We start from the raw sequence: 12,601 nt of genomic DNA on the forward strand, positions 1-12,601 counted from the left end.
GGCAAAATTGAGATTTTACACATTACTTGGACAATTGCATAAAAATTGGGTAATTTAGAAAAAACATGTAAGCAACCACGTTGACAACCTGCTGGCCACATCTAGTTGCAAAAATATGCCCATTAGTCAGCACACCTGAGTTTAGAACCATGATTCACCTCCCCTGATAGGACTACAATTACCCCTGCCTGGGAACATTCCACTCAATCAATCAATCTGCCCACAAAACATCCCATTCGCACAAATCTTACAATTCATACGATTTATAAATAAAAGTCAGTATGCAGTAGCATTGTAAATGAGTTTACATACCCCTCATTACACATCCCTATTTTCAGAGATGTATAAAATCCTGCCCCTCTCTGTGATGAATGCTTCTCTTTCACTGTTTTCGGAGGAACAATTCAGTAATAAAAGATCTGAGCTTAAGCATGGCAGAAACCAAGAGTAAATAAGGCAGACCGGGGCAAAACGTGAAACAGTTATGGATGCATGCCCTCAAGATACTAAACATCACAGAGACACTCCAGAGTCCCTGGCTAGGCACATGCAGTGGGCACACTGCTTATATCACTGGTGCACTTGTCTCCTCCCCTGTGACTTGTCCTTACCAGCTCATTTTCCCTGTATGTGCGATTGCAGTGTTACAGTTGGATGCCCTCACCCTCAAGCTCCTGCATAGCTGCGTTCTGACTCGATTGGCACCAATGGACAGCTGGGCCAGGTCTGATGCTTGTCCATTACATTTTGCATGCTTCATCTTTTTGGAAACCGAGCTCACTTATTCAACCAACAAGCACATCTAGTGGTGAGAAGGGGTAATGTAGGGGAGCACCGCAAAATGCAAGTACACACTGTCCTGCTAGGACTCATCAATAAATGTATATAAATATAATGTAGTATTGTATTAGAAAGAGAGAGAGAGAGAGAGAGAGAGAGATTTCGTATATTTTTCCAGCACCAGTATTTAATTTAAGATTAGCGCATTCCAAACTTCACTCCAACCAGTGAACATGGAAGTGGTTCATTTAAAAAAACTGAATTAGTCAATTACAAATGTAATTTTTTTAAATTCTTGACAAAACAAATTATTTTCTCCTGATCAGAAGTGCAGATGTGTGAAAAGAACCTGGATTGGGGTGGCAGTCACTGAACATCGATTTTATTATTATTCATTATTTCTAAACCCTTTCATATTTATCAACTTTTTAACAAATTGCTCAAAGTTGTTACCACATAAGACACAACAAAGAAAGGCTGCCTTGGGGGCATCCTATCTAGACAAGCCTTTTATTTCTATGTAAACATCTATCAAAACGGATTAGGAGCGCAGTCTGAGCACTAAACCAAAGGCAATGCTTGTTCAAATCAGGTCTATATCATTCCGCCTGTTTTATTATTGATATGCTGATGACACAAAACTGCTTTTCTTCTTTCACCCATCTAATACACTAGTCTCTGTATGCATCTCAACCTGCCAACAATACATCTAAAGCTGGGTGACAAATCATTGCCTAAAGCTCAACTTGAATAAAACAGATATTGTACGTCCCAGCCAGGTCCTCCCCTCCGCTTGATCTTTCCTTCACCGGAATGGCACCACAGTGCCATCCTCATCATCTGCTAGGAATCTCAGATTGGCACTGGACAACAAGCTGCCAATCTCCGAGAACATCACACAGATTCGCTCAGTACAAAATCTGGAGAATTCCTCCCTTCCTCACCATCTAGCCAGCCAAGCTCTTAGCCCAGGCGCTGGTCGTCTCGTCTGGACTACTGCAACTCTCCGCTTGTTGGCATTCCTACCTTTGTCATCAGACCTCTGTAGCTCATTCAGAATGCTGCTGCTTGTCTGAACTACAAGCTCACCAGATTTAGCTATGTCACGCTCACTATGGTCACTCCCCCGCTCATCTCCCTCTAATGGATACCTCTATTATTGTAGCTCACATGAAATTCAAAACCTTAGTGCTAGCCTACCAGGAAGATAATTGGGCAGTCATATCTTTTAAAGATAACCAGACCCTACATATAGTTTCGCTTGCAAATGTTGCGCGACACAGAAAAAACAGACTACATGGTCTAGTCAGGGCAAGTGTCCCAGTTAGGCTACATCAGGAATTTGTCACGCGACAGCTGTAAGCCGTTTACCTTCCCTCATGTAAAACAATTGAGGATAAATATTTTAACTGTGGCGCGACAATCGCACGCTGTCTGCTTTGGGTGAAAAAAGGAAAATAAGATTAAAAAAAAAAAAAAAACTGATGAAGTTCTTGGCCTCCTCGTCCATTCCTCATATGCTGCTGCGTCTACATTACGGGCATTTAACAGCCACTCTTCAGTACATAATTGTTTACACAGTATTTACACAGCTGGATATTCTGCATAATGAAACAATTCAGGTCAAGAACCTTCCTCAAGAGTTCAACAGCAGCGGTCAGGTTCAGCACTGGTCAAAGATCCTCGACCGCAACCATTGGTTTTTCGATCAACGCCTAGCAGAGCTTCTACCGTTCATGTGTGAGCTCTGGGGTGCTATGGTGGATTTCGGAGGGAGTGACGCATTGCAGGTACGAACGCACCAATCAGAAACAGCCGCATGACAAGCACCGCAGCACATACTCTTCCGCAGTCACTTAGTACCAACGTCTTTTCTGCTTATATGATCATAATTTGTTCACTAAATTAGTTAAACCTGACAATTTACACATTGAGGTTAATAATTAATTTTTAAATACGGTCTTGCTTCTGTTTTGTAAAGGATGTCTGGCCAAAAGTTTATAACAGGAAAGAAGGGATGCAGGTGAACGGATACAGGGGGAGGTGTTTATGAACAACCGTTGAAGGCGGGATTGAGGCAGTGTGTTCTGAACCTTTGGGATAAAATTGGACTATCGGAGGAAAGGAAACAGTAGAATAACAAAATGGTAAGATTATTAACGTTTGTTTAGGTAGATGCGATGTAATTGGATGTCGTTTCGATTTATTAGGCGTGAATTCATCTGATATAAAATATGCAAAGGTTGAGTTTTTACATATTTAGTTATGTGTCGCACTGGACAGAGCATCTATTTCTTGGTTTGGGTGGAAGCGGGAATCCTTGGTTTCTTTAGAATTGTTCACGCGCGTTCTAGCTAATATTGCTGTAGAACGTTCCCTGTGAGAATTGTAAATGAACTCTAACTAGTTTTTACAGAAAATGGTTTAATGACGACATGGCATCTGGTTAACGTTAACCAGGACATTTAGAGGCTATTTACCCATCGACTCTTACTAGCTAGTATGCTTACGCTGGATAAATGAACCTTGAAGTTCTGCCCTAGCTTCCCCCTAATACTAGCTGTCATGGAGTGTCCACTCATCACTCGCTGAGTCAAAAGTCAAAGAAGAGTAACTTCGTTCTAATGCGGCTAACAATTGGCATATAAGTTATCTGGAAGCTAACTGCGTTTGTCGGTACAGCTGCTTCCGCTGTCAAATAGTTCTTGCTGCTAACCAAAAATGTTTACGTGGCTAATGTGCTGAATTGCAATTACGTTAGTTAGCGCACTGTTTGTAACTGTAATGTTTACTAGTAATTCGTGGCAATTATAACCTGACGTTAGCTAATACTAGCTATATGCCACGCCTAGTTTTGTATCGGTTAACGTTAGCAATGATGCCGGAGTCATACTTGGGCAAGCTGGCTTCGACACTCAAGACGATTGGTTATATGCGTTGTTGGCTAGACGGCTAATTTATGGAGCATTATTAATGTTTCTGTGAATGGTTAGCGAGTTCGCTTCACCAGCACAGTTCCATGGTTAGATAATGTAGCTAACGTTTGCTAGCTAGCTGTCTGTATTACTACTACTGTGTATGTTGGTCAGCTGGCGTATTTTCTATAGCTGCATGGCGCGGAGGCGTATTATTTACTGTCTTTTGGAAGACTAATTACCGCCATAGATGATTATGTGAAATCTGTTCTGAACCTAAACACCCAGCTCTCTAATGATTCTCCCGTTAATGCGGGCTACGTGCCCATTTACGGGCCTTCAGCTAAGTGGGCCGTCTAAGCGGGCAGGTATCGCGCTTGCGCGTTTCTTGGGCGTTCGTACGGAAGGGATCGGGGTCCACTGTGCATCGTAGGCGGAGTGGGTGTTTGGAAGAAGGATGCAGCCAAGAGGAAAGATTGCTCTTTCAAGAGGAAAAGGCGCGATTGTATAACGTGTTTTTTGTCTGGCTGGAGCCTTTTAGTAAAAGGAACACGACCACTTTAATTGACCCAATTTCTTTACTTTATTGTTCTCACTTATATCCACCTGCATCTAGTGTAGCTCCTACTTCCATCCACGCAAAATCTGTTATTTCATAGTGTGCTTGAATTTTATTCAATTCGAAGCCATATTTGCTGTATATGAAAACTCTGAGTAGTCTTAATTGAGGTTTAATGTGCTTTCATTGAATGTGTTCCAAGTCTCCTTTATTTGTAGTTTTATCTGAGAGATACATGCGTCCCAAATATCAGTGCATTAGTAAACTGCAGTACCATTAGGTAAAATGACTCTGTAATCCAGGACTGTGAGTAATTCTCATTTCTCCACAGGCTGACCAACTGACAGAAGAACAGATTGCCGGTAGGACTGCTAGTATTCTTCTCTTCCTCTACTGTCTCACCCTCTCACTCACCCTTTCCGTCTCTCTTGCTCTCTCTTTCTCTTCTCTCCCCCCCCCCCCCCCCCCCCCCCCACCCCCCACTCACTCTACCTGGCACGTGTCCAGTGGTGTGGTCCCCAGCAGCCATGCCAGCAGCCACTTTCCCTCTGGGGGGTTATTTTTATATTTCCTTATAAGGCTTGGCCTGGAACAGTGTGTGTATGAATGGCCAGGCTGTACTGAACAGTGTTCTACACTTTTTTTTTTTCATTTTATTTGATTTGCCTGAAGAGGCTGGTCTCTGCTACTGTACGTACTGTCTCAAGTCTGGAACATGCTGTGCATATCTGACCTGGCATTGGACATTTTCTCAGTTTAAGGGCGTATAGTATGCTGGACAGAAACCATTTGATTCGTACATTTGTCATGATGGTGATGGTGTTAAATCAGTGTTTCTCGGGCTCCCGTTGCAGATGTATGTAGCCTGGTGTAGGTGTATGTGGATGGAACAGCCAGCTTGTGCATTGGAGAGCTGCTCAGTGTGGGGCTGTGGGTTTTTGGAGGAGCATAGCTTTAGATCTGAATAAGATTTATTGATGGAGTGATTGCATGTATATTCACAGCTCATGACTGACCACCATAAAGACCGTAGGCTGATTAAATCACCTTGGGCAAAAACAATTACCTGGCCAAGAACAGTGTGGCATGAAATAACTTGTGTATCATGGTGATCGAGTTAAAATATTTGTTGCATATTTAATTTTTGTGATCCAATTTGAAAGCTGAAATTCAGTTTCAGTTCAGTTATTCCACAATGGCAGTAAAGCGGGGGGCACTGGTCCCCTTTTTCCAGACCATAGAGGGACACCCTCTGTAATGTGTGCACTGCTGTAATGTGTATGGTTTTTATTTGAGGTGGTATGTTAGCTGTTCAGATTGCCTTCAATAATAGTGGCATTTAGATGTGTTAAAAGCTGCCTCTATGCAGCCTGCCCAGAGTGGTTGCAAAACACACAGTATGACTCACTGTTGCTCCCTGTGACTGAATGAATTCACAAAGCTCCCGTTTTTCTTGTTTCACATGCCTCGACCGACACGTAAGGGTAGTCGGTCATTAACATGAAGTGGTACCCGATTTCTGACTGCTGGGAAAATTCCCTGGTTTAAGCTCCGTTATGAGGGTTATAATACCAGTGATGATGAGATGAGAGAAACCTGATCTCTGCTCTGTGGCTAGCACACACAAGAACCAATCGCCGACAGCATCCAGCACGTACCCGGCACGTCTGCTGTCCGTAAGGTTTCCGATTTTGAGTCGCATAGAGAGGCTCTGTCAACGGTCTTTTGGGCAGAAATTGCATTATTGTGGGCGTTGGAAGCTTGTGTGCTGGCCCTCGCCAACTTTTGCAAGAAGAATAAATCCATTTCCAGACTTGATTAATGATTTTTAGGCCATACAGGTGCACGTTGTCTTATTGGGAGGAACAGTTGATGGATACAGCAGTAATCGGAGAAACTCTGCCAGACTTGAACCCACCCCACCTATGGTGGGGCTGACTGTCCAAGACCCTGGCGAGTGGTACAGCCAAGGCTGAAAACCTGACTACAGGGCTTTGCCTGCACTTTGCCTTTACCTTTGCCTCTTTCAATGCACTTTTTTCAAATGGGTGACTAAGGGTGCTGGAATGGGGGGGAAAAAAAAAAGCCTTGCTCTTTGCATGGGCTGTGGGAAAGTTTAAGAACCTGTTTATCTTTTATTTATATTAAATATGCATGATGACTGACTTGGTCATCAGTGTCATCTAGACATCATTAGTAGAACTTTGCAGTACTTGTCAGCTTTAAAAATGAAAAACATGGAACCACTCTCAGGAGTGGGCAGATCATAATCCATGTGGTAGTTCTCTGGTGCAGACAAGCTGCACAGTCTGATTGCCAACCCTAATTTTTTGGTTTCCTAAATTCATGTGCCAGTATAATGGTACATGCGTACAAGTCCATCTGTACTATTTGTACAGAAAACTTTCTACTGCCTTCGTTACAATAAAAGTATTAAAGAAAAATTGTCCAGCAGTTTAATTTAGTAAAATCAGAAGAGGATTTAAAAGAAATCTATTCAGTTTGTCAAGAAAATGACAAACTTATTTTTGCTTTATGAAACCACTTTTAATTAATTTAATTAAAAATGAAAAAAAATATGTTGCTGTTCTTCACAGTGCTTGACTGCAGTATCTCTGAGACTAAATTAATTCGGCTGCCTTTGCAAATTTCTCAGCAAAAACTCCCATAATCTAAAATTAACATGTGCAGCAAGGCAGCCTGATAAGCTGTTTATCACAGTTTATTCCACCAGCCACTACCATGATAGCCATATAGGCTACTGTAAGCCAGACAACTTGGCTAGATAATGTTATCTTTTAATTTATATCTTTAAAAAAGGGGGGTGGGGGCCTGGAGAACTAACATTGTTTGGTTTCTAAGAGTGCAAGCTAGTGATGTTATGAAACGAGACTCACTTGCTTGAGCTAAGATAATATAGGAATTCTTTATGCAGTCAGGAACTGCTGCCTACTGGTCTAATCAGAGTAGAACCAGCTGATGGTCACTCAACAGAAATTACAATTAATCCCAGCCATTCATGTTTTGTAAACCGTTTTCATGAAGGGCCAACAGCGTCCATTGGTAGTCCGCTTGGTTTGAAGAGAGTTTGTTCGTCTGGGACCGAAAAATGGTACTTCTGGGCCGCCTCCTGCCTATTCGTTCACCCCTGGTTCTGTGTCTGTACCAGGGGTTCCTACCGCTGGTCGTGGAGGCTGCAGGTGGTGTTGGTTATCACAGTTATGCCCAATTCACATTATCAACTGGAGACGGTGATAAAATTGCTGTACTTGGTCACATGCAGCAACTAGGGGGCATTTTGTGTGTGACACTAACTTACCTATTGTAAACATAACCGTGACAATTGGCTGCTTCTGTCTTTCTGTACTGAGCCATCATGGAGGAGCAGCCAATTGTCACGGTTATATTTACAATGGGTAAACATAAAAGTACAAGTTAATAATGTGAATTGGGTGTTACTCAGGACGTACTTGATAACTTAAGGCTGTTGATTAGTTGCCTTTGTGTCATCACTCAAATCATATTGGCCTGTTTCAATAGCAACTCTTAAATGAGGCAGCCCATTTAAAAAAAGCCTTTGTTTAGGCCTATTGCTGATTTCAGCCTTGCATCGAAACCATGTGAAGTGGCAGCATGCTGTAAATCAGGACAAGGACCTGTCTTTTTTTCAGTTGTGTATTTTTGTGTGTATTTTCATTAAGATTTGTAAATGTAAATCTCTTAAATGATTCAGAACGTTCATTTTATTATCATTTATTTATGTGATGGGAACCGGCGAAATATCGATAGAAAACAGTGGTGCGGTCACAACCTCAGCGGGATCGAGGGGGAATGGAACAAAACCTCTGTGGGAGCCAGTCAGATTTACCTGTTGGTACTATGGCAGCTTGCTTAAGACGGGTGAGACGAGCTTTAAGGGACGCCTGGCTCTTCTGTCTGTCCTACAGAATTCAAAGAGGCTTTCTCACTGTTCGACAAGGACGGAGATGGAACTATCACCACCAAGGAGCTGGGGACAGTCATGCGGTCTCTGGGCCAGAACCCCACTGAGGCCGAGCTGCAGGACATGATCAACGAGGTGGACGCTGACGGTGAGGACCGCGTCCCTTACCCTGCCCCCCCCGCCAAACCCACTCTCTCACCCTCTAACCATCTCAACTGCTTGTGAATGTTGTAATGGCAGCAGCTACCACAGCTGGTTATTAATACATCTGGACCTTGCAGCAGACTTTAAACTCAACAGAACACTAATTGGTTAATGTGCTGGTCATTAATGGTACCAGCCGGTTAAACCTAATTTGGGTATTTTTTGTAATCAAGCTTCCATTTGCAGCCTCCTGAGTTGTACTCTGTGGGCAGAACTGTTTACTGTGGATCTGAGGGTGCTGTAGTAAAACTAGCCAACTGTATCAAACTGAAAATTCTAATGTTTGAAGTTTTAAACCTAAATGTGCAGCTTGTCTTTATTTATTTATTTTTTTTAATGTGCATTTATTTTTGCCCTGTTGATCAGGAAATGGAACAATAGACTTTCCTGAGTTTCTGACCATGATGGCGAGGAAGATGAAGGACACAGACAGTGAGGAAGAGATCAGGGAAGCGTTCCGTGTGTTCGACAAGGTGACTGCCACACTTTCTCCACCCATAGCATACTGTTTTTCAGTATTGCTGTCCTGATGCCTGTGCAGTAGCCTTTGATCGATGTTAGTTGGCAGTAGGGTTTATGAAATTCACAAAGTTTCTGCGACCAGCTAGTTTTCCCAGATTGACCTAACGAACTGACACTACAGTTCCCTGGGGCAAGTGTTGCTGGCCCACATATTTGATCCCCCACATGCAGGTCCTGGCGTAGGATGGGTTCAGCAGTCTTGGGGTGGCAGGTTATTTAAAAGCGTTGATGTTGAAGAATTCAGAAATGGAAATGTATCTGGGTAAATGTCAACATTCCTCGCTTTGGTTTTGTCGGAGCTGTTGCACCACTTTTGAGTAATGTTCCTCAAAAGCAAAATGTAATGTTTCTCCCTGTAGTGCCTAAGTCGCTTACAAAATATAAAGAAGTACTGACTCATCACAAATCCATGAAGCATAAAATCAACAAACTTACCGCAACAGGGACACCTGTGCTTCTGGGCAGCTGAACTTGGCTCGCCTCTTGTCCTCCTTTTAATTTGCGCTCTTTCAAACCTTAGGACGTGCCTTGCCCGTCTCGCATGGTCTCGCTACCACAATGAATTTCCTCTGTTGCAGTGATTTGTTTATCACAGAGCAAACACTGAGAATCTCAGTTTAACAAACATCATCAATGTTTCGAAGAGGATTTGAATTCTGAGCCGCTTATGGGAAATATCGAGCCCAGATACTGTATATGTTTTATAGCAGTGTGAAGGCCTGCTTGCAAACTGCCTCCCGCAGTGGTTGCAGGGATGAGTTTGAGGCACCTGCATCTAGACATGTGTGACTCTTTAACCCCCCTCCACCCCCCTTCCACGTGGACATGGCTCGCTGAGCACCAGGGGACTGTGCTTTATAGTCATGGGAAGGTTTTGCATACCGGCATTTAATTGTTTGCAAATGTAATATAATTTTGAATGCAGTCAAATCGTTCGATTTGAGGAAAGCGTATTCAGAAGGCGTTTCTGGGGGCATCGGGCAGCCGTAGCGTGGAGCAGGAGTTCGGGCGGCAGGCTCAGAATCGGATCCTTTTCTGCAGGTGCCATTCTGACCCAGGGCAGTAGGCATTTGCAGCTGCTTTGTTGCTTTCCAAGGTGCCGCCCGCGTTGGTCGGGAGCACAGCCAGTCACGGAGGCCGTAATGGGCGTTTGGCGTTTGACTGCTGGCGGAGGGCGTGACCCGGCGTGTTTCTGCTTCCAGGACGGCAACGGCTACATCAGTGCCGCTGAGCTGCGCCACGTGATGACCAACCTGGGCGAGAAGCTGACGGACGAGGAGGTGGACGAGATGATCAGAGAAGCCGACATCGACGGCGACGGGCAGGTCAACTACGAAGGTACTTCCTTTTTAAAAAAAAAAAAAAAAAAAAAAAAAAAAATTTAAATAAAATTTTTGTAACAGTTTGGTGATCTCCAGACTCTGTTCAGAACAGATAAATGCGTGAGGTCTGCAACCGGCGATAAAGCTGTGGAGTGACGCGCATTTATAAATGCTGCTGTCATCTTTCATTGCGACACTTCCATTTGAAACTGCAGTTGGGTGCGTGCTGTATTAAGCTGAGTGCTCGCTCCTCTTGGCAGGTTTAAATGACTTGACTATTACATTTGTCTTAATCAGGGCTGCCCACCGCTGTTCCTGGAGATCTGCTGTCCTGTAGGTTTTCATTTCAAACCTAATGTGACACACCTGAGTCTGATTGGCAGCTCGGCGAGATCCCTAGCTGTTGATTGTGGCGCTCTTTGTTAGAGTTGAAATGAAAACCTACAGGACTGTAGATCTCCAGGAACAGCGTTGGGCAAGCCTGGTCTAAATGTATAATACATGTGGCCTCCTGGCTTACGTTTCCAGTTTGTTTTCTTCAGCTTATATTACGAGGTTTTGTGTTTTGAGCTTTCCAGGAGTCTGTTTTCTGCTTTGTTTGAATGGGTTGTAATGAATGGTGTTCTTGACAGTAGGCCCCATTATAGTGACCTGTTCTGTCTGGAATCGATAGTGAATTTTTGCAGATCTGAGGCTAGCCAGCGGCTAACCCTGGAATTCCATTTGTAAAAATACTGTGCTCAACTTGGGATGTACTCTTTGTCGAAGTAGCTGCCAACAGACGGGAGCAACCAGGAGTTGCAGAAACCAATATGGCATCCAGTGCACTGCACAATGGATATATTATATCCACTATAATTGGGGGGAAACTCCTGACTCTACCAAACATGAATGAATGCGATCATGTCAAAAATGCATATAAAAATTATCGTTCCATGATTTTAAATTGACGCAACTTGGAAAATAGTTGTTTTTGTCGGCGGTTGTTTGTACTGAAGGCATGGCTAGCTGAATAGCCTACAACAACCATGGCTGTTTGTAGCACCGCAAACTTCATATTTGATTATTATACGCTGTGTACTAATGGTGTTGGAAATGTGTGCATACTTTCTACTCGCTTATCTACCAGGCGTGACTGCTCAAGTTGCACATCATAGGCCACCCTTAGTTCAAACATTTGCCCAGAAACATTTTAAATTTGCCTGTCAGCCTTGTTCATTTTGTGTTAATTGTCAGAATACATCCACTGTAATGGGTTACCAGAGTCGTGTTGATTCAGCGTTTAGTAAAACATTACTTCTCAAAACTTGTAAAGCAAAAGCATACAGTGAGTCTCATTGTGTGTATAATCCCTGTATACAGGTTAAAAACTGTTCATAAACTATTTTGGTATTTGGTTTCACAGGCACAGATTAAGTTTAGTCCTCGACTAAATTGAGTTTTGTATAGAGAATCTCTATTCAAAGTGGAATTTAGTCTAGGGCTGCACTTAATCTGTGCCGGTAAAACTGGCCCAAAGGCAGGAGGTTTCCCCCATTCTGGTGCACTGGAAGCAATTTTGGTTGTTAAAACGTAAAAACTTCAGCTGTAGATGCAATCTGTTAAGTCGATTCCATATCATCATCATCATAGGTTCTGTGGTGGGTACAGTCAGTAGTTTGGCTATACCCCTATTTAGGCTTCAGATTCAACCCACAAAAACATTTCTTCAATGTTTTTTTGACGTGTACGTGAGTTGCAAATATGTTCTTGCATCTGTAGGTTGATCATAGATGAAATGTGGTGTTATCAGTGGGTTAAATGATTGAATGAACTCTCTCTGTCTCTCTCCACAGAGTTTGTACAGATGATGACAGCAAAGTGAAGGCCTTGTACAGAATAACTTTTCTTGTATAAAATGATTTGCCTTTTTCTCTGTTTGTAATTTATCTGTAACTCATATCTTCCTGCTGTCCTAAGCCCTCATCCCATTTTATTATCATTCTTTGATATTTTTGTTGCCATTGTCTTTAAAAGAAAAAGAATTTTAAAAAATCAGTGTAAAGGAGTCGTCAAATGACCAGCTGCTGGGCGTGGCGGGGTAGAATGACGGGCACTCTTAGCGACTTCGTCCCAGCTGCTCTGGCCACCCGAAGCTGGGCGACCTCACGAGCCGCCTGCCTTCAGGAATAACCGCAACTATGTTGGCATGCATCTTTTTTGTAATGTGCAGGAATAACTGCATGGACTATGGACAGAGTATATCTAGGGGGGAAATGTGCCGCACTGCACTACCGCAACATAAAAATCTGTAGAATATGGGGTGTATCTGCAGGTACTCTTTTTGTATTTGTTCTGTACCTTACTGGTTCTTAAT

At 43.0% G+C, this 12,601-nt stretch overlaps 1 protein-coding gene across 1 annotated transcript; it reads left to right on the forward strand.

Annotated features, from left to right (window-relative positions):
* Positions 1 to 2,773: 2,773 nt before the first annotated feature.
* On the forward strand, positions 2,774 to 12,272 carry LOC118220834 (calmodulin-1). Its single transcript, XM_035405164.1, has 6 exons — positions 2,774 to 2,927; positions 4,586 to 4,616; positions 8,202 to 8,345; positions 8,768 to 8,874; positions 10,126 to 10,261; positions 12,081 to 12,272. The coding sequence occupies exons 1-6, from the start codon at positions 2,925 to 2,927 to the stop codon at positions 12,107 to 12,109; spliced, it is 450 nt and encodes a 149-aa protein (XP_035261055.1). The 5' UTR covers positions 2,774 to 2,924; the 3' UTR covers positions 12,110 to 12,272.
* Positions 12,273 to 12,601: the final 329 nt, after the last annotated feature.

Source organism: Anguilla anguilla, chromosome 2 (genome assembly GCF_013347855.1).
Source record: "Anguilla anguilla isolate fAngAng1 chromosome 2, fAngAng1.pri, whole genome shotgun sequence".
Classification (NCBI taxonomy): Eukaryota; Metazoa; Chordata; class Actinopteri; order Anguilliformes; family Anguillidae; genus Anguilla; species Anguilla anguilla.